The sequence below is a fragment of the Cucurbitaria berberidis genome (assembly GCF_010015615.1).
Source record: "Cucurbitaria berberidis CBS 394.84 unplaced genomic scaffold K460scaffold_7, whole genome shotgun sequence".
Taxonomy (NCBI): Eukaryota; Fungi; Ascomycota; class Dothideomycetes; order Pleosporales; family Cucurbitariaceae; genus Cucurbitaria; species Cucurbitaria berberidis.
In genome coordinates, this window is record NW_024468941.1 from 349,206 (window position 1) to 371,385 (window position 22,180).

General features: G+C 52.1%; 10 protein-coding genes across 10 annotated transcripts; 6 read left to right on the forward strand and 4 right to left on the reverse strand.

Annotated features, from left to right (window-relative positions):
• The first annotated feature begins 236 nt into the window (after positions 1–236).
• Positions 237–1,539, forward strand: K460DRAFT_421197 (uncharacterized protein). Its single transcript, XM_040938127.1, has 2 exons — positions 237–1,222; positions 1,271–1,539. Exons 1-2 carry the CDS (start codon positions 269–271, stop codon positions 1,295–1,297), a joined length of 981 nt encoding a protein of 326 aa, XP_040782770.1. The 5' UTR covers positions 237–268; the 3' UTR covers positions 1,298–1,539.
• A 674-nt stretch (positions 1,540–2,213) lies between these two features.
• K460DRAFT_410809 (uncharacterized protein) lies at positions 2,214–3,074 on the forward strand (the record flags this gene model as incomplete). Its single annotated transcript, XM_040937419.1, has 1 exon — positions 2,214–3,074. The coding sequence occupies one exon, from the start codon at positions 2,214–2,216 to the stop codon at positions 3,072–3,074; it is 861 nt and encodes a 286-aa protein (XP_040782771.1).
• Positions 3,075–3,999: 925 nt separating this feature from the next.
• K460DRAFT_204953 (uncharacterized protein) lies at positions 4,000–4,570 on the reverse strand. The gene has a single exon (XM_040927218.1). It carries the CDS (start codon positions 4,449–4,451, stop codon positions 4,119–4,121), a length of 333 nt encoding a protein of 110 aa, XP_040782772.1. The 5' UTR covers positions 4,452–4,570; the 3' UTR covers positions 4,000–4,118.
• A 528-nt stretch (positions 4,571–5,098) lies between these two features.
• Positions 5,099–7,595, forward strand: K460DRAFT_371421 (glycoside hydrolase family 17 protein). Its single transcript, XM_040934351.1, has 2 exons — positions 5,099–6,998; positions 7,053–7,595. Exons 1-2 carry the CDS (start codon positions 5,245–5,247, stop codon positions 7,210–7,212), a joined length of 1,914 nt encoding a protein of 637 aa, XP_040782773.1. The 5' UTR covers positions 5,099–5,244; the 3' UTR covers positions 7,213–7,595.
• Positions 7,596–7,799: 204 nt separating this feature from the next.
• Positions 7,800–8,553, forward strand: K460DRAFT_204967 (uncharacterized protein). The gene has a single exon (XM_040927219.1). It carries the CDS (start codon positions 7,913–7,915, stop codon positions 8,303–8,305), a length of 393 nt encoding a protein of 130 aa, XP_040782774.1. The 5' UTR covers positions 7,800–7,912; the 3' UTR covers positions 8,306–8,553.
• A 249-nt stretch (positions 8,554–8,802) lies between these two features.
• Positions 8,803–10,129, reverse strand: K460DRAFT_399207 (uncharacterized protein; the record flags this gene model as incomplete). The annotated part of the gene is made up of 2 exons (XM_040936231.1): positions 9,662–10,129; positions 8,803–9,602 (listed from the first exon to the last, which is right to left on the reverse strand). The coding sequence occupies exons 1-2, from the start codon at positions 9,747–9,749 to the stop codon at positions 8,803–8,805; spliced, it is 888 nt and encodes a 295-aa protein (XP_040782775.1). The 5' UTR covers positions 9,750–10,129.
• Positions 10,130–11,393: 1,264 nt separating this feature from the next.
• Positions 11,394–11,834, forward strand: K460DRAFT_359920 (uncharacterized protein; the record flags this gene model as incomplete). The annotated part of the gene is made up of 2 exons (XM_040932229.1): positions 11,394–11,452; positions 11,501–11,834. The coding sequence occupies 2 exons, from the start codon at positions 11,394–11,396 to the stop codon at positions 11,832–11,834; spliced, it is 393 nt and encodes a 130-aa protein (XP_040782776.1).
• A 501-nt stretch (positions 11,835–12,335) lies between these two features.
• Positions 12,336–14,246, reverse strand: K460DRAFT_389807 (uncharacterized protein; the record flags this gene model as incomplete). Its single annotated transcript, XM_040935751.1, has 2 exons — positions 12,336–13,825; positions 14,180–14,246. The coding sequence occupies 2 exons, from the start codon at positions 14,244–14,246 to the stop codon at positions 12,516–12,518; spliced, it is 1,377 nt and encodes a 458-aa protein (XP_040782777.1). The 3' UTR covers positions 12,336–12,515.
• Positions 14,247–14,477: 231 nt separating this feature from the next.
• Positions 14,478–15,839, reverse strand: K460DRAFT_389808 (alpha/beta-hydrolase; the record flags this gene model as incomplete). The annotated part of the gene is made up of 2 exons (XM_040935752.1): positions 14,478–15,193; positions 15,326–15,839. The coding sequence occupies 2 exons, from the start codon at positions 15,837–15,839 to the stop codon at positions 14,664–14,666; spliced, it is 1,044 nt and encodes a 347-aa protein (XP_040782778.1). The 3' UTR covers positions 14,478–14,663.
• Positions 15,840–16,614: 775 nt separating this feature from the next.
• Positions 16,615–21,704, forward strand: K460DRAFT_348411 (uncharacterized protein; the record flags this gene model as incomplete). Its single annotated transcript, XM_040931384.1, has 2 exons — positions 16,615–16,924; positions 17,022–21,704. Exons 1-2 carry the CDS (start codon positions 16,889–16,891, stop codon positions 21,702–21,704), a joined length of 4,719 nt encoding a protein of 1,572 aa, XP_040782779.1. The 5' UTR covers positions 16,615–16,888.
• Positions 21,705–22,180: the final 476 nt, after the last annotated feature.

Below are 22,180 nucleotides of genomic sequence, written 5' to 3' on the forward strand. Positions count from 1 at the left end.
GGCTTCATACATTCTACGTAAAGTCCTGTTTGACTACATTTCCTGCATCATTGCACCAAAACTGCGAAGAAGCAATTCTAGTCGAAGTGAAGTCAAATGCAACAACCCCACCCCACCAGGCTCCAACTGCCTTCCTTGTCCAATGAGCAAAAGCCACGTACTGAAGCTTGACCGGTATACTCTGACCGTCCACAAAACGGACTGACTGTCGTGAGCAATGGGACGAATGTCAGTATCGCGAATGCCAGCCTGACTTCGAGGCATCATTATGTCTCCACTTGCAATGCCAAACTCCTCAGTCGCTTCATCGTGCGCACCACCGCCCTATCTCGTCGCATGGAACTCACTTGTTCGTCGGAGCATAGCCGCTTGGGACGATATCGCTACATACGACCAAGTCGTCCCCAAAGACTTTCCCGGGTCCATATTACAGGAATACCATTCCTTAGACCACTTCCTTGCTCAAGCTGGGAAACCTTTAATGTTCTGGTTTTTCCAACGACGCAGCGCTTTCATGGCGCAAAGACACATGAAAAAATGGTCCCGCGATGAACTAGACGACTATATTCTCCTACCTGCTGCGCGGGGCTTTGTTTTGCGAGTCGATTGCTTCTTCGTCAGCCATTTCTGGCGCACGCAGGAGCACCCTGACCCAGACGGACAGTATCTGCGTCTTCATCAAGCTGAACTTGAATCGCAAACATGGTCGTATATTTGGATAGACTGGACGTGCATGCCGCAAAGCCCGCGATCATTGTCAGAAGAAGCGTATTTCCATCGCTGCTTGCAGACAATGTCGGGCATCATCCGAAACTGTGGCTTCACGTATTTCTATCCTCCTTTCGAACCGCGCTTGTGGATATTGTATGAGATAACAGAGTATGTACTTACGTGCTCCACACCCCCAGGAAGGACAGCCGACATCGAACCTTTTCTCATGCATATCGATGAGATGCTTGAAACAAGCGTGCAAGCTACTTTATCGAAGCATAGCTATCGTTGTTCTTACGATCGCGACAGGCAATACCTGATATCTTGGCTAGAACTACTTGTCCTTCTCAGACGACTACACTTCAGTATTGACAGTATTCGCCACATAATGGATAACATGACCTGGTTGTCCTGTGAAATTCAAATCTATCCAGGAGTGGTACTAAGCAGATTTGAAGGCACTTTGGAAGTCAATGGGGAAATGCATACGTTCACTCCATTTCCGCGATGGGTCAGTGCAAAGAACTCATATACCGGTGCCTGCTAACATAATCATTAGGATAGCGGGAAGTACTCACAAGCATGATTCGCTTGAGTACAGTCGCTGCACGATCGAGTGTTCGCATATGCGATCGCAATAGTTACCAAGTACCTGGCTTCGGCATTCAGTTCTACATCTAACGCCATACCAGACGCTTCCGAGTCGCTCAGTTTGTGCGTTGGGGCGCCTTCGTTGGGGTACAAAATCGTCAAGCTCAATGCAAATCAGTCATTTCTACGGCATGCTGTAAACCCCGTTAGGATTTATGTATAGTTCATAGTAGATACAATTCATGAATTTATTACTCTAAGAAAGAAATACAAATACTAACTCACTTGAAAAGATTAGAACAGTAGATCCTGATCTATGGAGCGAAAGTAGATTTGAGCATAGTTAACGATTGTTCATAAATCGTGAAGCCTAAATCTGGAGATGTTTGTGATTACCTGAAGATTTCTAGAATGGGTAGATCTAATAGTCGTCAAACATGGATTCTGATTGAAATTTCTCATTTCTAATACCATGAGGGAGCGAAGACAATCAGGCAGCTCTTGAACCCCCCTGAGTCAATAGGTGTTTTGTCAACCAATTTCAATTTCATAGTCCAAAAATCCATTTCCAATGAAAGCTGTGCTTCAGTCTCTTAAGATCTACTTAAAAGTCTGTAATGTTAATTCTGTAGGATGAAATGCATGTTTGCCAAGACTAGGGTCTTGGGGAAAGTGCGGCTGAGCCCTTCTTTAGCCTTTGCCTTCCCCTCACTTCGACTCGCCCATTTGTACACTCTACTGCGACACATTGACATTCACTACTCTGGTTTTGACACTCTACGTTGAGAAGCAATTGGTAGAGTCTTTGCCGCGAACACTTGAGACCCACGAGGACCTGCCTAGATAGCTAGCGGACGGTAGTTCAGGCCTAGGATACTACGCACTGCAAAGATTCCTAGGACACTATAACTATGAGCAACTCAAACTACCATTACAAGCATCAGAAAGTCGATTCAGGCGTCGCTGGTTCTTTTGCTAAACTTACCTTATCTGGCGACTTGGGCGAGATCGCTCGTTATCAGCCAACACTAGGGAAGGATTCGAGATTGACGGCTCTTCCTAATGAGCTCTTATTGAAGATTGCTGGATACCTACGCGTCGACTTTCCTTGGATGGAAAAAGAAGAGCGCTTCGACGGCCGAGAAAGGACCATCTTCGTGACCGATGCCGCCGACCTAGTCACTCTGTCGAGGACCTGTAAGAAGTTGCGTCCCGTCGCGCAAGAGGCACTCCTCCACACCATAGTCCTTGGTGGCTTCGATAGCGCAGGCTCGATAGAGAGTCTCGTCCGACTCCTACTGCGTCGACCAGAGTTAGGAAAAGCGATACGGCGGCTACGCATGGGGCTTCCGCCACATGAAAAACTGTATTTCAAAAGCGAAAAAGCTGCAGAGGATCAGATCTGGTCTAGCAAGCCACTGGGACCCCCTCCGCCGCACCTTCTAGCAAAGGCTAAACACGTCATCGACGAAACTCCGTTCACTATCGCAGTGAAAAATCACTGGAGAGTAGAGCTCAAAGTTAGCTTTGCACGGCCTTTGTGTGGCGTGCTGCTTGCCATGGCTCCTAATCTAGAGCACCTTTCCGTTTCGCACTCTCTTGGGGGAGAGTCTCCAGATAGGGCCCTTAGGCAAATGTTCGGGATCCGCGAGGATGAGGTTGAAGCAGACTTTTCGGCTCTACCGGCGCTCACTGGGTTACGCTATGTCAACGATGCAACACCAGCCAATCGACGGCCACTCTCATCCCTGATAATGGAACCTCATGTCTAAACGAAACGGACAAAACACTGAGGAATGTTGACCCAAGAGTGAACTCCTTGCTTGGTGGCAAGATGTTAGTCTTGTGTGTTGGGGAACATGTTCATCAATCTTTATGGTTGTTATAATGAAGTCTTCAAACCAGATATCGATCGGCAGAGGCGTGACTAGCATTCCAGTACCCCGGCTGTCTGGGTACTGTTGGTGAGGGGCGAGACACCGAGTAAGATGTAGATATCGTGGTCGTGCGCGAGGGTTCTGGCGAGCTCATACTCGTGGGGTGTTGAGGCTGTATGGGAGGCATAGCGCGATTGATCGGATGCGGTGGAGAGCGGCGACAGAAAAGTGACTTTTAGTCATGATGGAGTGTCTTTACGATTGGCTGAAGCGAAGTACGAGAAAGGTTACAAGAATTGAGTTGTACAAATGACACCAAGATGCCGTTTACCGAGGGTCAAACCTCTAATTAGGATTATACTATTTCTCATATTCGTATGATCTAGGACACTGGGGAGAACAAAATGTTGTGCAAACCGTAGGTTCTGTAGTAGACCGGTGAATGTTAAAATCACAGGGTGGGAGTCATCGAGTCATCGAGTCATCGAGTAAGCTGAACTTAGCTCTCGTTCCGATATTCGTATTATCTATTGAAGACTCAGGAAAGACACTATCTATGATAGAGGCTATATTGTAGACGATATGGTTGCCAAGGCTAGAGATAAGTAAGGATATTATGGGTCGCCTGAATGCGGTAATCATTGTAGGGTGGCCTGGCGCAATAAAGGGGCACCTTCCTTCTTCGTGTTGGATTTGGCCCATTGAGACCAGAAGCTCGTGCAGTTCGATAGCCGCTTTTGTGGAGAAGAAGAAGTTCGTCTATGTAACAATCCTCTTGACCAAGCTGGCCATGACCAACTTGGCTTGCACATTTATTTTAGCAGTACTACTTGAAGATGCACGGCGTTGCTTTCATGCTTTGATGGCGCATGTGACAGGCGATCTGCGCGAGGATGCAGGGCAACGTACACCGCAAGGAGGGGGGGCGCACTGCATGTCTCAATAACGCGGGTCCGACGTCGATCTGTTGAATCGTGTTTCACCACTGCAGTCCGGTGTCGACATGGGCAAATCGACGTCGCACAGAAGGCGAATCGATGACTTGAAGATAATGGGAGATGTGGAAAAAGAAAATATGCAAAAAGAGAAGAAATGGACGCGCAAGGCAATTGCTACCATGGCCGAGATGGTGCCGTTTGCAAAAGGCGAGTGATTCGTGTTGCGGCCGTTTACGGTCGGGAGGACGGATGGCTGTGTCGCACAAGGCCAGGAATAGACAGCGAGGGACCAGACAGGCGGAACTGTGCCAACATGGACTGAGTGGTCGTGCATGGCAATCAGAGAGCAAGAGATGGAGAGAGGAACAGGTCGGCTTGATCCAAGTGTCGCAGCATGATACTTATCTAAGAGATTATACTACAACAGATTAATACTGGGCCTCACGATGCTTTTACCATTGAGGCAGGATTGCCAAGCCCTCGCGTGGCTGCCGTTTTCAGAAGGCGGGCGTAAGCGTGCACCGCCGCTGCCGCATTGGGTTGCGCAAGGCAGGAGCACCCAACCTGAGTGAATAAACAAATACTGAGCGCGAGGAAAGAGGAGATGCCAGTGGGTGAAAGGGCATCAAACAGGCTGGAGGCATGGCGCGAAACATGGATGGGCAACCTAGTCGTTATCTATCTTGGTTAAATGTGCGCGCTGCCTTGTTGAGAGGCTGGAGTCGGCCGGTTGGCGGGACGTCATTTGGTTGCTAGGGGGCGCTAGCGGCAACCCGGAGTGTGGGCCCCCCAGCAATCAGCCTCTGTCACACCAGCCGTCCTACCGGGCTATTCACTTGCACAACCTGCAAAACACCCTTCACCACCACCACCACCTCTCGGCCTCTGCATACGTTGCGAGCTGGTGTTGTCTTGTATAGTCCCTCGCTTCGTTGGGCACTGCCTTGGTACGAGCAACAAAGAAAACCACCCGCTCGCTATCCGCAAACACTATACCCGTCGAGCGAAAATCCGCCTCGAGAGACAACGAATCCACAGCGCGGCGCCCTGCCGTTGAACTCGACCTCCAGCGTCGCCCGCAATTAGTTCCCTGCCTGTCCTGGGCATTTCTCGCACATTTCATCGCAATGGCGTACCAACCACCACCACAAAACCACTGGGACCAAGCCAATTTCGCATCTTCGCCCATAGATGGATCCAACCGCGACGTCCCGCCGCCTCCGCCCGCACATCGCCATCCTGTAGGCCTGCACTCGGACAGCCAGAATCAGCAACAATACCCAGACCCGAACAACTACTCAGACTTGTCTACGCCTGGCGCGACACCCGGGTCAGACAACCTGAGCCAGCACTCGGGTGGTGGCATCAGTGGACGGCCCATGGGCGTGCCAGAACAGACTCCAAACGCGACGCCATTCCATGATCAGTATGCCTACGATACGCCTACTCGGTCAATGTACTCGCAACGCTCCTATGGCTCTAATACTCCATCTGCATCGGGTGCTGCACCTCCAATCCCTTATTTAGACACTCCCTACAACCGCTACTCCTCCTCCGCACAGAACCTCGCGCCGCAGATGGGTCACATCAACCCCAACGAAGTTGCCGACGATGACGACTGGGGCATGGATCCCAATGCTCCTCAGAACAAACGACGCTCTTTCGTACCCTTCAGACATGGAACTTCACGAGATGGCAGCCGCAAAAGCTCACCCGGGTCATCAATCAACGGTGGAGTAGTGGGAGCAGGTGCCGCCGGTGCCGCTGCCGGAACTGCGTACGCAGCAACTCGAGATGGAAACGGCAACTACAACCCCGTGGCTACTGCCAACGGCAGCGGAGAGCTTCTTCCTGAAAAGTCCCGCTGGCCTAAAGAGGATGACGATTTAGGCAAAAGAAAAAAGCACATGTGGATTGTCGTCGCTATCCTCGGCGTTGTCCTAATTGGTGCCATCCTTGGAGGCGTCCTCGGGACGATGTTGGGCAAGACCGGTGGCAACGAAAAGAAGACAAGCGGCACCTCTGCCGACGATGTCACTTCAGACAACAAGAACGACCTCGGCAAGGACTCCCCAGAGATCAAGGCACTCTTGAACAATGGTGACCTGCACAAAGTGTTCCCTGGCATGGACTACACCCCGCTGAACGCGCAGTACCCGGACTGCATGCACGTTGGGCCATCACAGAACAACATCACGCGAGACATGGCTGTCATGTCACAGCTTACCAACGCCGTCAGGTTGTACGGCACCGACTGTAACCAAACGCAGATGCTGATTCACGCCATTGACCGTTTAGAGATCAAAGACACAATGAAGATTTGGCTTGGCGTGTGGCTGGACAAGAATGACACGACGACCGAACGCCAGATTGCTCAAACATGGAAGGTCCTCGATGACTATGGCTGCGATTACTTCAAGGGCATCATCATAGGCAACGAAGTGCTCTACCGCAAAGACATGAATGCCACAGAATTGCTGGGGCACATCACCGACTTCCGCAAAAACATCACCGATCACAAGTGCAAACTTCCTGTCGCCATGGCAGATCTCGGCGACAACTGGACTGCAGAAATGGCTACCAAGGTCGACTATGTCATGTCCAACGTCCATCCCTTCTTTGCTGGCGTCGACGTCAAAACTGCGGCCAGCTGGACCTGGAACTTCTGGCAGGACCACGATGTTCTTCTTACCAAGGACAACTCTAAAATCAAGCAAGTTATTGCCGAGGTAGGATGGCCGACTGGAGGTGGTAAGAACTGCGGTCAATCACCGTCATGTACCAGTAGCACTCCAGGTTCAGTTGCTGGACTGGACGAGCTGAACCAGTTCATGGAAGACTGGATATGCCCGAGCTTGAAGAACCAGACGAATTACTTCTGGTAGGTTGAGCACTCTCTTAATGGCCTGATATTGTGGTACTAACTCGGCTGTAGGTTCTCAGCGTTTGACGAGCCGTGGAAAGTCCGGTACAACGAGAAGGACAAGGGCAAAGAATGGGAAGACAAGTGGGGCCTCATGGACATCGACCGCAAGCTGAAGCCTGGCTTGAAGATCCCAGATTGCGGCGGCCAAGCCCTACCTTCTTTCGACTGATTCAGCGAACAACACACATGGAGCACGAATTCTGCATGACAGCATGGCGTTAGCGGCATACCAATTTTTTTGACATGTTGGCGGTGATTTCTGGACCGCATATCGATCTCTTCGAATTTGTATATGGGAGCACTTGTACATGGGCAGGCCGGTTTTTTGTTTCTCAGGCGCTCGCGGCATTTTGGCCCATCAATCGGAAGTGGCCCACTTGTGATATATTTAGGTTGGTATATAGTTTATTTGGGCTTTGTATATGATATGGGAAAGGTTCGGCTGGCATGTTTTGCATCGTCCACCCTTTTGGAAGGCGGCATGTTACTCTTTCTGAGCCTATTTAGCATTGAAGATAGATTGTGCAGCATTATGATATGAGAATGCAGAGTATTTACTTCTTTCAGCCCCGGGTCGCCTTTATCGTCCTGGATATTAACTGACGCTCATCGATTCGATATGTGAATGAGAATCGTTTTTTTCTTCTCGCCATCCGGAATTCGCCAGGTCTCGCGATGCAGGCTCGCCTCATCTCACCATTGTCGGTAAGCTGCCCTATAGAACGCAAAGCAAGAAACGCTCATTAACGACAATCAGTCTTGTAGGTAAGTAAGACGGTTTCGCCGGCCCACTATCCCGTCTGGTAGCTGCTGGGCGGCTTTCCGATGATCGACTTTGGAAATTCACTAGATTCGGCAGGCTGATTGATATGGACTTCCTAAAGTGCCTTGTCCTCAATTGTCTAGTCAGTTCTATGGTTGCGCTTTCTTCTATGAGATTGCTAGCTCTTCCCTCGCCCTCTTACTCACCCGGGGCGACGCTTGATATCATAAATGGCTACACACCCTTTTCGCACTCTTCTATCCCATCGGTTATGGATGCGCGGACATGGTATCGTATTGTCATGCCCGCATCATCCTTGGGTCACGATGAAGCAAGGAACAGGCGACCATTGGTAATTCGTCACCTTCACCTCCGCCCGATAATTCATCTTGTCGCCCAACCAACTAGCCGCATGGTGATTTACTACGACAAATTCGGGGGCGGAAACAGTTCGCGGTATCCAGAAAGCAAAGGCAACGATTGTTTCTGGAGGCCATAATTATTCATGACGGAATACCCCCAGACACCTCGGCTTGAATCAGAATAGAAAAGGGGGTTGGTCTGGTATGTATGGCTACTCATGGGGCACTATATTTGGTGGAAAGTACGCTATCGAATGCCAGCCGGAATATCTCAACAAGCTTGTCCCAGTCATGTGGGCCGGCAGTTATGAAAATGGTCGATCGCCGCCCGATATCCCCTGAGTTGCTCTCGACCTAGGTGTCGGAAGTCGCGGTCACGGTGCCAGTGGCCAATGCAGCGCGGTATTACACAGTTGTGACGCATCAGGAGGTTATGGCAGTGTATCACAAAGGTGGAATAGTCAGAAGAAGAAGAAAAGCACGAAGAGAGGGAGGCAGCAAAGAAGAGCGAGCATTATTCATGAGAGATTAGGAATTAGGTAGTATAGTATATCTACATTGCGACACTGCGCAAATCGTTGCTAAAAGCTCATTTACATCCTACAGGCAACGTGTACGAACAGTTGCTAACAATCTAGGCAGAGATCTCAACGACAGCGGGGCCAGCAACGATGGTGTCGTCAGTAGCAGCAGTGTTGCAGCTCGTAAGCACAATGTAGCTCTGTCCCGCAACACCCTTGGGCACCTCAACCTCGTAACCGCCATCGACAACAGTGGCATTCACGAACATGGGGCCGGTAACGGTGATGAAGGCAGCGTACACGGTGCCATCAACCTTGTAGCCCTTGGTGGCCAGCATGACCTTGCTACCAGTCTTGATCATCTTGTCGGTCGAGCTACCGGTGAGGGTAGGGAACGCCTTGACGGGCAGAGGAGCATTGGACTCTGGGCACGACTTGATGAACTGCGCAGCAAGCGTGTAAACCGAGTTGTACGACAGGGGGTTGTCGAATGGCGCGGGGAAGGGCGCTTGGGCGATGGTCTTGCGCACGTATGCGGAGTGACGCGCCTCGACGGTCAAGATGCTTCCCGCTGCGGTGAGATACGTCTTCGACATGATGTCTGCGGCGGCACCGAGATAGGCTGAGACACCGACGCCCTCGAGCACGGATGCGGTGGCCAGGAAGCTAGCTACGTCCTTGTAGCCGAAATCGTATGTGCATGCCGCAACGGGTTTGGCGCCAGCAGCGGTCAAGGCGGTGGTGAGGAAGGACACATGCGTCTTCTCGTCTTCGGCGATGGTCTGGATCTTTGCGTATGTGTCGGCGTCGAAGCCGGCGGACTTGAAGTCGTCGGCGGAGAACTTCGCCAGAGCATCGCGGTAGAAGGTGTCCTCGAGATGCTCTAGGGTAAGGGCATAGTTGAGGATATCACCTGGCGATGTGTTAGTTTTCAATGTGCTGATAGAGGGTAGCATGGCAGGGCAGACGTACCATCAGAAGGGCCAGTGCTTTGGCGCTTGGTGGGAGCAGCAGAGCTGAGAGCCGCGAGGGCAGCGACGGAGAAGATGGTAGACTTCATTGTTGCGGGAGTGATAAGAGCAAGAATGAACTTGACAGAGGATGATTTGAGCAAATGGAAGACTTGTAGAGAAAGACTGGATATGTTTGTCTGCTGAATGCAGAATCCTAGTGCTGGCGCTTTCCCTTCTTATACAGCCTTTGATTTATCAAACCAGTACCCCCTCTTTACCACGCAGCCCATCATCTCACTAACCTTCTCCACGCAAACTCCTCCTTCCCGCAATTAGAACGCGATCATCACCCCCAAATGGCTCCAAGAACGGAGACCATCCCATCCGGCGCTGCTCAGGAAACCTCCGCCTAGTTCAACATAGTATGAATGACGGGAAGGCAAGTTGCCTGCCTGCTAAGGCTGCTCTTAGACGGGATAAAGCGTCCAACCTGTACGCAAATGGCCAAGACCCATCCCAATCGAGAAACGATGTAATTGTCACCACCGCCTTGTTAGGAAGTAGTGTGTGCTGCTCATCAGCCTTAGGACCTTAGCTCCGCCTTGTACCACGGAATCGTCACCATCCGAAGAATGCGCTAGCGGTTAAGCTTATAATGACGTCGGGGGGCTAGGTTACTTTGAGCAATAGTACTGTCTTTGGATCAGGGGAATAGTCCTATTCTCTTTGTCAGCCTTACCGTTATGGTGATGGAAGCTTTTGAGGCGCTGGGCGGCGTTTTTGAGGTCTTCGCGCTGGTGCGCATCTTGCTCTTTTGGGCAATACTAACGTTGCTGGCTGGTCGTCCATCCGGATGGCGAAGTTCGCGACTTGTGACCTAAGATCTGTGTAATATTTAGATTGGGACGGGTGATTGGCCCGATGTTTCGTTTTACCCGCATGCTGGTAATCTGATGGTTGCGGCTCCTTTGTTCGGCGCGGGGCTCAACACCTGGGACCCTCAGTATTGTTTGAATCTTCTACTTGTCAATCAGGTTGCATCACCATATACAATTATGCTGTTCACGTACAAAACCTAGTATCGAAGCAAGGCTGCATTGTTTGGTTAGGTACCCTATGGGAGGCTGAAAGGAAGTGTGAACAAGTCCAGGCCATTACCTACCATGCAGGGCGCCCATCGTCATCTGGAATATGCGACTGTGCGTGCTACTAATCACTAGTTTTTACGACAGATTCCAGGCTGAAGTGTGTGTACAATACACTAGACAGTGGCAGTTGCCGTCTCCACCTCCACACAGCGGGCTCACAGTCCGGAATCTGTCCAACCCGTTTTTATGTGCCGCCTTGGACCCTTGAAATCTGATAGAGTAAGACCGTCATGACGCCGTTCCCGGAGGTCTCCTACTCCTTTTGAAAACGGCCTTCTTAGACATGACTTGTGGATTCGGGAAGCCTTGCTGCCGAATGGAGGCAGCGCAGCGAAAGTGCAGCTAATCTTGCCACAGTCTATGGCACATTCAGGATTCCCTCCACCGGAAGAATGCCGCCCGCCATGAAAGGACGGTAATCACTAGTCGACGTTTTGGGCGTCGTGGCTGCATACATAGATGTCACATTAGTCGCTGTGTTTGTCCTGCAAAACCGAGTTTCGCTCACAGGCACGCTTTCCACTCGTTAACGCAATTTGTACCTTTGTCTAGTACCATACTGTTTCTTCTGAATACCCATCAATCGTCCTACATCCTTCCATCATGAGATTGTCGACCTTCTCCCTCAGTGCGGTGCTCCTCGCCATTGGCACTGCGTCAGCGTATGTCCTGTCACTCCGCTACCTCTTCATACACTGACTGTATACCAGCCAAAATGCCACGGTCACTGCAAACTCCACGGCCACCCCAACTACAACTATAACCGTGGCCCCTGGCTGCCCCTCTGCCACACCGGCAGATGTAATGGTCAACCGTTCTGCCGTCGCAGTCCCCTCATGCGACGCCGGTAACGCAACGAAGCCAGTCATTGTCAGCAGCGCAGGGTCTGGCTCGAATACGACGACTCCTACTGGAGCTGGAGCTGGAGGTGCAAGCGCGACCGGTACAGGCAGCCCATCGCAGTTCACTGGCGCAGCTGGCAAAGTCGCCAGCCAAGGAGCGATTGTGGTCATCGGAGGCGTCATCGCTGGGCTCATGTTGTAAGATACACCTGGAAGCATGTTTACAGGGATCAAGTGAGATGGAGAGGGGGTGGGGGGAAGATTTATATTAAACTGTACTAATGTAATTATTGGAAATTATATATACCTAACTGCCAAAGAAAACAGATTTTCCAACGTATTCTATTGCATGACCACTCTCACGACGAACTTACGTGTCATGTCTGATCGAATTAAAAGAGCAGTATTCTGCTTATCTTGTTTGTCTAGCACGTGCCTAGTGCTTAGGTGGTAAAAAGCCTCGAGACTCAGACCTGACCATTGTTGAAAACTAAAATAGTTGAATCGACGCAGGATGGTGAGAAATAGTAGAAAGTTGACTTAATAACGGTTCAGTGTCCTAGTAGATATGCAAGTATGTTATAAACATAGATGAGGACTCAACACTCAACAAGTAGCAGCTAACACTTCAGCATGTAATGAAAACGATAAGAACACTGATTCATGTAATTCATGGATAAGAATGCATCCACTTCTTCCACCAGCCCATCTGAGGTAACCTAGAATTATCCAACTCTAGATCGAACGCATCGAAGTATATATCACCATACATCATCCCAAAATACCCTTTCTGCCAGCAACATATAATGTGACAACAGAGCGTGAATCCAACAACACAAACCCAAAATATACAAGAGCAAGGACCTCAACGCATCGAGGCCGCTCACGAGTCAAACACCGCGCCATACGCCGCGCCTCCCTGCGCCTTGATCTCCCTCACAACCGAATTCGTAACTACCTTGTTGCTGACCACAAAGACCGCTTCGATACCGCACAGATGCTTCATGTACCTCGCCTCGAAAGCCAAGTCAGGTCTGCCCCGTCTACTGTCGAAGATCTTAGGCATGGCGTCTATTTCCTTGATAGACTCGCGCACAAATGCCCAGTGCAATGCATCGGGATCATACGCACACCACATGACCCTGACCTGTTTCCCCTCTGCCTTCATCTTCACGACAGCGGGCGATTGCAGGAGCGAGATCATGGGTCCGATGCCCGCGCCCGTCGCGACGAGGAGAACGGAATTGAACAGTGCAGTGCCAGCGAGGAAGTTGGCGGTGGGAGGGTGGCGGATCCATATCTCCCGCGGTGGGTTTTGGATGATGCTTTTTGTCCAGTCGCCTGCTTGGCTGATGATGATGTGGGCTGCGGCACCGTCGGCGCTGGGAATCGTGGCGAACGCGTGCCACTCCATCAATGGAGAAGTACTGAAGCGCATGGTCGAAATGTGGGGCATGTTTGCGTAGCGGAAGGTCAGTTTGACTGCGCGACTCGAGATGGCTTCGGCTTGTACTGGGACGCGGCGGATTCGCAACCAGGGCAGTATGATGAAGAATGTTGATACGGCGAGGAGCCATATCGAAGGGCTCTGGTAGAGTGATATGGTAGTCGCATGAGCCTTCGTGCAAATGCCAGCATTGACCCAGAGCACGAGAAGTGCGGCCCAGCCGCCGAAGCGGTGCGTGTGCTCGAATGTGTTGTGGAATTTCACACGGAGGCGCGGGTGCGCGGTGATGCAGATGAACAGAATGAAAGCTAAAAAGGCGTAGCAAGTAGTAATATCGGCCCACAGCCATGGGTTCATCTCGCCCCGGTTTACTTTTGCGACAGTATTCAACGTATTGATAGCGATGAAGAGGCAGTACCACATCAATGCCGAGAAAGCACTGCCAATGTGAAGTCCTCCATAGTGGTGGAAGTCTGCGATGAACTTCCGGGCCCAGAGAGGTAAACTTACTGGTGTCTTTGTTACAAAGAAGAAGCTTGCACTGATCAAGTCTTCCTGGCGGCCTACGATTGCGACCAAGATGTTGGCAGATGTGGCTTGTAGCACCCCAGCGAGTGGAAGTTCTGTCTGAAGCCACGCAATGAGAACAGCGAGGTTGACAACGAAGGTAAGGCAAATTAGGATACGGTATGCAGTGAGCCAGTGTAAACATGTGCGTTGAATCCAGCTTGGTCGAGATTGTTCGTCTGTGGTAGGTTCAGGGCGCGTGATATTCGGAAGTGCAGTCAATGACACGGCGACTTGCTTGTCTGCGTCGTTCAATGGGTCGAGTGTATCAACGCGCGGTCGTTGATAAGGCGCGGGTTCGTTCGCTTGTAAGCTAGAGCCTTCCGTGAACAAGCTCGACACCGGGATGCTGTCAGGGGACGTGTCGAGCGAGCTAGAGGAATTAGCGGTACTATTAGACGGTTGAAGCAAGTAGGGCATTTCGTGAGTGAGAGTGAGGCTGTCTGTTGCATCCCGTCGCGAATCAGGGTAGCTATGTGGAGGGTTTGAGTGAAAGTTGAGCACGGTGCTCTCCCGCATTTGATTGCACATACTACGCAAGGTTGCGGTGAAAGATACAATTGGAGCGCGTGAAGAACTAGTGGACAAGTTGGGAGACATATGGGGCGCGGCGGTGAAAGTGCATTGTGGGTTGAGAATGCCGCCCGACCTGAGTGTTTATACAATGTTGCAGCCCTCATTCTTAGAACCTCCACTTTAGAATGTTCGGTGTGTAATATGTCGAGGTGAAGGTTGCTATCACGTGGGGTGAATGTCGTAGAAATAGGTTATAGTCATCTTGGCCCAAGTCAGACGTTTGCGTGGAAATAGGTGCTCACATAATCCAGTGCAGTCAGGGTTCAAGGTACTTGGATATGCTGCTTCTAGTTCTTCTCTGGAGTATTATGGGAGATGGAAGATTATAGAATTACGCCTTCCTGTAGGATGCTGGCGACTACCGTTCGTTCTGATGAGGGAAGTGGTAGCCTGACTTGGGATATTTGAGAGAAACTATCGAAACCGAATCTTGCAGTCTCCTCACAGCCCCTTGAGAAACCCCAAGATCTCTTCTACAACCCTCTCTGGCTGCTCCTGCTGAGGCCAATGCCCCGCGCCATCGATGAACTTGATTCCACGAAAGTCAGAACAAGACTCTGGGAACGCTTCTATAGCCCCGGGTTGCTGATAATTGCCCCAGTCCTGAGCACCTGAAATAAAAGTACTCGGGCACTCGATCTTCTTGCCAGCGAACAGCTCTAGATCTTTCATCAGCGCTGGATCGGTGGTGGTGCGATAGTAGTTGAGTCCGCCTTGGAAGCCAGTCCTTGACCATTCTTGTACGTAGACTGCGAGGTCTTCGTCGGACATCCAGCGTTTGGTTGCAGAAGCGTCTTCCGTTGCCATCATATCAGCAATGGTGTCAGGCATTGTCTTGTTGAGGGGCAGAACATAGTAGTAGGGCATCTTTGCGACCTCGTCGGCCGTCCAGGCCTTGAGAGGGTATGGGGTATTTTCTTTCCAGGCCGCAGACTTGACGTGAAGATAGCCTCTTAAAAAGTCATGAAGGCCTTGTGAGGGGTTTGCCCAATGGTTCGCCGCGTCGCTGGTACTGTTTTACCATTTGTAATGTTTCCGTGGCTCGGATAGTCTCGCGAGTTCAGCTTGAATGTCGACTGGCGGAGTGGGCGCTTGGTGGTTACCGTGAGCTATGTTGAAGGGGAGGGTCGCAGGCGCTTTTTTGAAGGGATGGCTCATCATAACGACGCTTTTGAACAGGTCTGGACGCATCAAGGCGCTCCTGCTGGCCGTTACTGCCCCAAAGTCGTGGCCCACGATGCATTCGACTTCTCGATAGCCCAGCGCATTGACCAGCGTGACGACATCCCGGACAACATTCGTCAGAGCAAATTGAGCCATGTTGGTGTTGATGAATGACGAGTTGTCCCAGCCAGTGGTTCGTCCATATCCTCGCTGGTCAAATGCGACAACGTAGTAGCCCGCCTCGGCAAGAGGGAGCATCACCTTTCTCCAAGAGAAGGCAAGCTCTGGAAATCCATGGCAGAGGATGACAAGAGGCTTATTACGCTGTGATGTATATCCAGCCTCGAGTATGTGGAATGTGAGACCGTTTGAGTGGCAATGCACATAGTTTTCGTGTATGCCTGGTGGTAATGGCAGCGGTGGAAGGTTGCCTTGTGAAGCTGAGGATGGCATGTTGCTAATTACCAGACTGAGACAGTAGTCTTCGCGACGATCAGATGCAGACTCGAGAAGTGAGAGGAGTCTTAGATTTGACGAGCGGGTTCATCAATTTCTTATTCATGTGTGTGAGGTACAGCTGTTTGTTACTATATCACGTTCATACGTGCGGGGAAGTGCGGAAAACGTTTCCATGTGCCCGGAAATGCATTCATGATGGTAAACAGAAGCCATAGTTGTTGTCAGAGTCGTGCTGACAATGTCCCGTGGAGCACCGCCAATCATTCACTGGACTCATTCTTTAGCAAGGCTGCTGCTGAGACTACGTCATATGGCGTGAAGATAGCGTCGGATGTGGAGTGGTTAGTTGGATGTAATTCGTCTGCATTGTCCGCATGCAACCAACGTCTTTGTACGACGACTGCACGAGAGAGCGGTGCGACTACGCTATGCAAAAAGGTGGCAGCTCATGCACAGTATCAAGGAGGTTAGGCGCGTAATGAGAGTGAGAGTGAGCGCCAACGAGTGAAGAGTTAGGAGGGTGTGGAAGTGTTCTAGTCCCGAGTATCCATGACATGACAGGCCCTGGGCCACTCGTCAACGGGTAGACAGGCGCGTTCGAGATGAGACGTTGAGGTGTTTGAGTTTGTTTCTCCCATGGTAGACAAGTCGTTGGCGTGAGGCTTGCTGGTCTGGCCTTTGCATCCAGGGGCCCTAAGCTCCGCATCGATGCGACTAGCTGGCCAAAGCATGGATGACGATCGTCACTTGTTTTGCTGGCTAGCAGGCACCTCAACCCCAGGTGCACATCCGCCATCCGCATCCTCCCTCCTCGCGAGGCCCTGCTGAATTTCCCTTCTTGTACGTTGCATTGCTCTTCAGCGTGCTCCTGCACCCATTGTCTGTTTGCCCACTGTCGCTCAAGCCGCACGGTTCCGCTTGCACGGGTGACATCATCCCATCCCTGTATCAATCAATATCGAAGGCCACCACCACCACACCTTGGCCCTACATTCCCTCGAAATGCACACGCAGTCGCACCTGCGATAATATCTAATTCAACCATGTTCGGCAAACGACGACGGGCAGCGTCGAATCCGGTGGGTGCCATGTTCCTCTGCGCGCAAGCTTGCTCGCGTCCTTTTCGCGACGCTGCTTACTGCGACGACACCATGCTAACAATTTGTCCCGATGCAGGCCCAGCGAGCGCCCCCAAGCGCATCAGCTTCGCTCGCCGCGACCAAAGCCTTCGTCAGAGACCGCGAATCGAGTGAGATTCTCTCATCCGCTGCTGCCGCTGCCGCCCTGCGCACACACGTTACCACGCCGACACTGGTAGGCGACACGGTCACGAAGCGCATGGTGCGCCGCAATTCAGCCTCTTCAAATGGCAGCAACCCAAGGCCAGGTCTGTTGCGCCGACAGTCGAGTACAGCTTCTATGACAGAGCGCTCATTCCGCGCAGCATCCCCCGGTCGAGGGAGTCCCGCCGACCCCAATGCGCCACCCGTCCCTGCTGTCCCCAAGAACATGCAACAAGGCGGCGCTGTACATCGCCGCGCGTCCAGCTTAGAGCCTGCGTATCGCGGCGGCTCACCAACCCCCAGGGGCGGAGGTAGGGGCGTGAGCCTGGACAGAGGCGAGCAAAACACAGCTGCTGCAAGGGGGCAACGACCGACTGGCCACCTTGCTCAGGTCTCTGAAGAAGAAGATGCGGCCGGGCGATCCGTCAATTTCTCGCGCCCAATGTCGCCAGGCACGCCAACGTCGAACCAAAACCCCTCCCCACCGTCGGGTCGTGGCTGGTTTGGTGGGCCAGTTGTGAATCAAGAGGCCGTCCAGCGCATGGCATCAACGTCACGGCCCAAGACCTCGGGCGGCATCTCCGAATACGACCGCCATAGCACGCAGCATTCGGTCCAAAATGCAGCGAATCAGCCTGTCAAGACGCACCAGTATTCGCAAGGAGTGGAAGGCTTCCGATTGTCAAGTGGCAGCATGCGAGCGAAACCCTCTGGTTCAGCTGTACAGTCAAGGTCCTATTTGCCCCCAGCGACGCAGCAGGCGCCGCGTACTGTTGATCCAAACTCGCCAAATGCTATTTACGACCCTTCAACTCGAACCTTCATCCACAAGCAGGACGCCATGGCTCGTCATCGCGAGCTGCAACAGGAGCCAGAGCCGCAAAGTCAACACTACGTTGCACAGCGACGGGATGGCTATCAGCCACAACAGATTCCCCAGCAACCCAGTCGACGCTCCCCGAGCCCTGTTCGGCGCTATGTACAGTACGTGCGAGAGGAGCCGCCGGCTCCGCAGAAAAGAGAAGAAGTCGTGCTTCCCCAATTGGACACAACTACGCACAGAAGAGAGCCTGAGGCACGGCCCGCAGAATACTTTGCGCCAGAACCTCGCTCTGGTCCTACTATAGAAAGACGGAGTTCAGAAGATTTTGCTGACGCAGATTTTCAACCTCCAGAGCTGGCGAATACAGGTCGAAGGTTGGACGACGTCGATCAGGGCGTGGAACATGAAACTCCAACCAAAGTCGCCTCACACGTGTCTGCTGCAAGCCAAGACAACTCTTACCCGCGCCTCGCAACCCCTGTCATCGCAACAACAACAAACAGTGTAGCAGGACAGAGTCGCGGTAGCGTTCGAACAGGACACGATAGGCAATCGTCGTTAAGTCCACCGCGCAATGCTCACTTCGCCCCTATTGCTATTGAACTTGCCGGGGAGAAGCATCAACCGCCACCGCGGTCGATATCTCCTGCAAAATCTGCGCTAAAACCATCTCCTTCGGTTTCTAGGCGCGGCAGCTCTCCGATAACAGGGGATGGGCACCTGCAGATTAGAGGGGCCGCGAGCGAGGCTTCTGACACGACATCCGAGGATGGATCGAAAAAGAAAAGAAACTTCAGGGTCAGCTTCGAAGAGAAACCATTCGTCGCAGGCGCGACTGCAAACGCAGATGCCGATTCACCCACCTCTCCGGCAGGCTTAGGCGCGTCAAAATGGAGTCAAGCTGCTGCTGAACAGGAGGATGATTTTACAGATTTCATGAAGCCACGCTCAGCACTTCCATCCTTTAGCAGCATCCGGGATAGAGATCGACGATCTACAGAAGACAACGAAGCTGAAAAGGTCACTGAAACGGTATCGACGACGCCCATGTCAGCATCCGTAGGCTCCATTGGAGAGCCCTTACACTCTTCCAGTGACCACGTTGTGGGTAGCATTCTCGCTCAAGACTTTGCTCAGAAGGGAGTAACAAACGATCCACTTCCACCTGAGGTTACTTCAGTTGAAGGTAGCGGCTACGTCTCGGACTCCAGCGATGACTCTAGCTTACAAAAGCACGGCGAGGAAAAACAATCGACACAGCAACCACTCATACCCGAACCAAAGTCTTTGACAACCCAATTAGACGAAAAATCTTCTACTCCAGGCGCGGCTTTTGAACGTATCGTTGAAGTTCCACAGATTGCACTTCTTCCGGCTACTCCAAGCCCGCACGAGAGGCCTGAACCCAAATTCCAAAGTATGATGATACCTGGAGGCTGGGCGGATGAGACTCCTGATGATATTGAAAGAAGCATCGCCCCAACCGAGACCGTATCGAAAGCGGCGCCGTTTGCGCCAGCTGTAGACCCTGTTCATCAACAGCCAGAGCCTGTCTCACACGCCGAAGAAGATGACACAACCGATGATAACAGTAGTATATACAGTGATGCCTATGAGGACCTTACCGATACAGAAGGCGGCTTCGGTAGTATCGATGCCATGGTCGAAAGACCAGTCATTCCCCCATCCTCGGGATTAATGCATTCTCAGTATGCAAACAGGAGTGCGACGGAAACTACAACAGAAAGTTCAACATCGAAGCTCCAAAGGGACAGATTTGCGGATGACGACAGTGACTCGGATACTACTCCCACGCAAGAGTGGGACGCCACCAGGCGGCCTTGGAGTGGGGCCACGACGGCTCAGAAGCAGCCACAGCACAAAGAGTCGCCTGTTGAACAAAGATCACACGCTGAGGAGGTGGTCGCTCGAGTAATGCAAGCTCCTGTTGTGCAGGAGGAGCCAAGGACAGAACGCCAGGTTGTCGCTAAAACATCGCCTCAAATACTCACTTCACCACCAGCCTCGCAAACGCCTACGAAGCCACTCAAGTCAGCGCTAAAGAAGAATGCGGTAGCACAGCCAACTCAGGCTGCAGAACCTCAGACAAGGCAGACGATGCGAGGTGCACCTCGACAAGGTCCACCACCCAGACAAGGCCCTTCATCCGATACTCAAATGAAGAAGACTATGCGTACAGGGCCAAACACATCTACTTCGCGAGCAGAGCCACAAATGCGGTCAAGTATGCGTGCTTCCAACGAACCGACGTCACGGGTGGTACCACAGATGCGAAAGAGCATGCGTTCAGATGATTTTGCCCCTTCTACCAGCATGGGTCTAGCTGCATCGCGCCATAGTATGGTGCCCATGGACACGAAACCGCCTCGCGGTGCGCTTCAAAAGAGACACATTCCAGCTGCAGCTCCGGTTCCTAAGCCTAGGCCGCAGAGCCTGCCCGCCACCAAGCAAGCTGCTGCAGCGCCAACGTATGACAGCGATTCTGATGCTTCAGCGAGCAGTTTTCAACGAACACGCGCAAGAGGAAGAGGGAATCAGAGCGGCCGATACACAATGCGTGGTTCGATGAGACAAGAACCTGCGCCCACAATGCGGGCAAGTGCACCCGCACTCAAGCAAGTACGGTCAATATCACCCCCAGGTTCTCCAACCCCTGCGTTGCGCAAGTCGATGCGGCCTACTTCGGCAATTCCGGCTACTCCAGAGCCTATTAGAAACTCCAAATTCAGTATTAGATCGTTATCACCTATGGGGAGGTTCCGCTCTAGCAAGAGTCCGGATGCTGGGCCGCCCTCGCCTACCCAACCAAAGAAAATGCCTGCCTTCAACAAGCAGCCAAAGCAAAAAGCGGAGCGTGGTAGAGCTGTCAAAGCTCCCATCAAGAGCCGCTTCGCCGACTCGAGCGATGAAGATGGCGATGACAAGCCTCGACGCTTCCAAAGCCGATTTGCTGACTCTGACTCTGACGATGCGGACGACTACAAACTGCCGCCAGGTTTGGCTCCTGTACGAGGAATTCCTCGGAAAGCAGGCGAGGAGGACGGCGACTCAACAGATCTTGAGGAAGAAGCCGATAACGAGAGTCTTATGCCGCCGTCTACGCCTGTTACAAAATCAGGGCCAGCAACGAATGGGGTCACTAATGGCCAAACGAGTGGTAAGGCGAATAGCGAAGGTGCAATCCTAGCTACTGGCTCGTTACGAGACAGTAAGCATGCTCCAGCACTACCTTCATTCGAAGGCGGTAGCAAAGCGAAGGCCAAGCGTGGATTCTTTGGCTTAGGGAAGAAGAAGGTCGAGAAGGCAACTGAGAAGGCGACTGTAACCGAAGCTGATGCAGCAGCTCCGCCTGTGCCTGCACCATCTGACATTCCTATGCCACCCACAAAACCCAACCGCGAATTAGGACTTCCACTTACTCCCATCGACGAAGACAAAGACTTTGATGCAGTAGAAAATTCCCCACAAAGCAGACGATCTCCTAAGTTGCAGCGACGCTCAACACCCGAATGGCCCCTCGCTCCCCCGCCGGCTATTGGAAAAGAAGAGCGTCCAATGAGCTCCGATGGCATCGCCCCACGCCGACCGCGCTTCCAGGGCCGTCAAGCAAGTACGATGTCGAACACTACGGACCCAATTATTGATGCCCAAGGCCGGTCCGTCTCGTACGGCAGGAGTGGGAAGAAGAAGAAGTTCCAGGGACTGAGGCGGGTCTTTGGACTGAATGACTGAGCACGGTTTGGCTGATGGCTAACGTGCGCTGTAGAGTCCCGATGAGGAGTCATTCGGATCTGGTAGCTTTACGGAAGCGCGCAAGGTCGCAACGGCGGTCGCTTTCGTCTGCTGTGTCGAGCCGATCGCACACATCTGTTTATTCTTTTGTTCACGCTTCGGTCGCGTTGATGGCATGCCATCGGCCGAGCACGCCCCCTATCTCTCCTCACCTACTTGCCTAAGTCTGCAGCAAGCTCTTATCTCTCATCTGTCTGCTACATATGCACACGCATTCTCCTCTTCCCTTTTTTATTTTATTTTGGCGGCCTGGACTAGGGTCCAGAAGTGATACCACATTGAACTTTTCCTTGGATGGGTACATGTACAACATGCGCATGGACGCAGCACCTTTCGCTTCTGGTTTGTACATGGTTGGAGACGACGCTTTGACGCACGTTTGGATGTCAGCGGTGAACGAGCGAGCGAGTGAACGT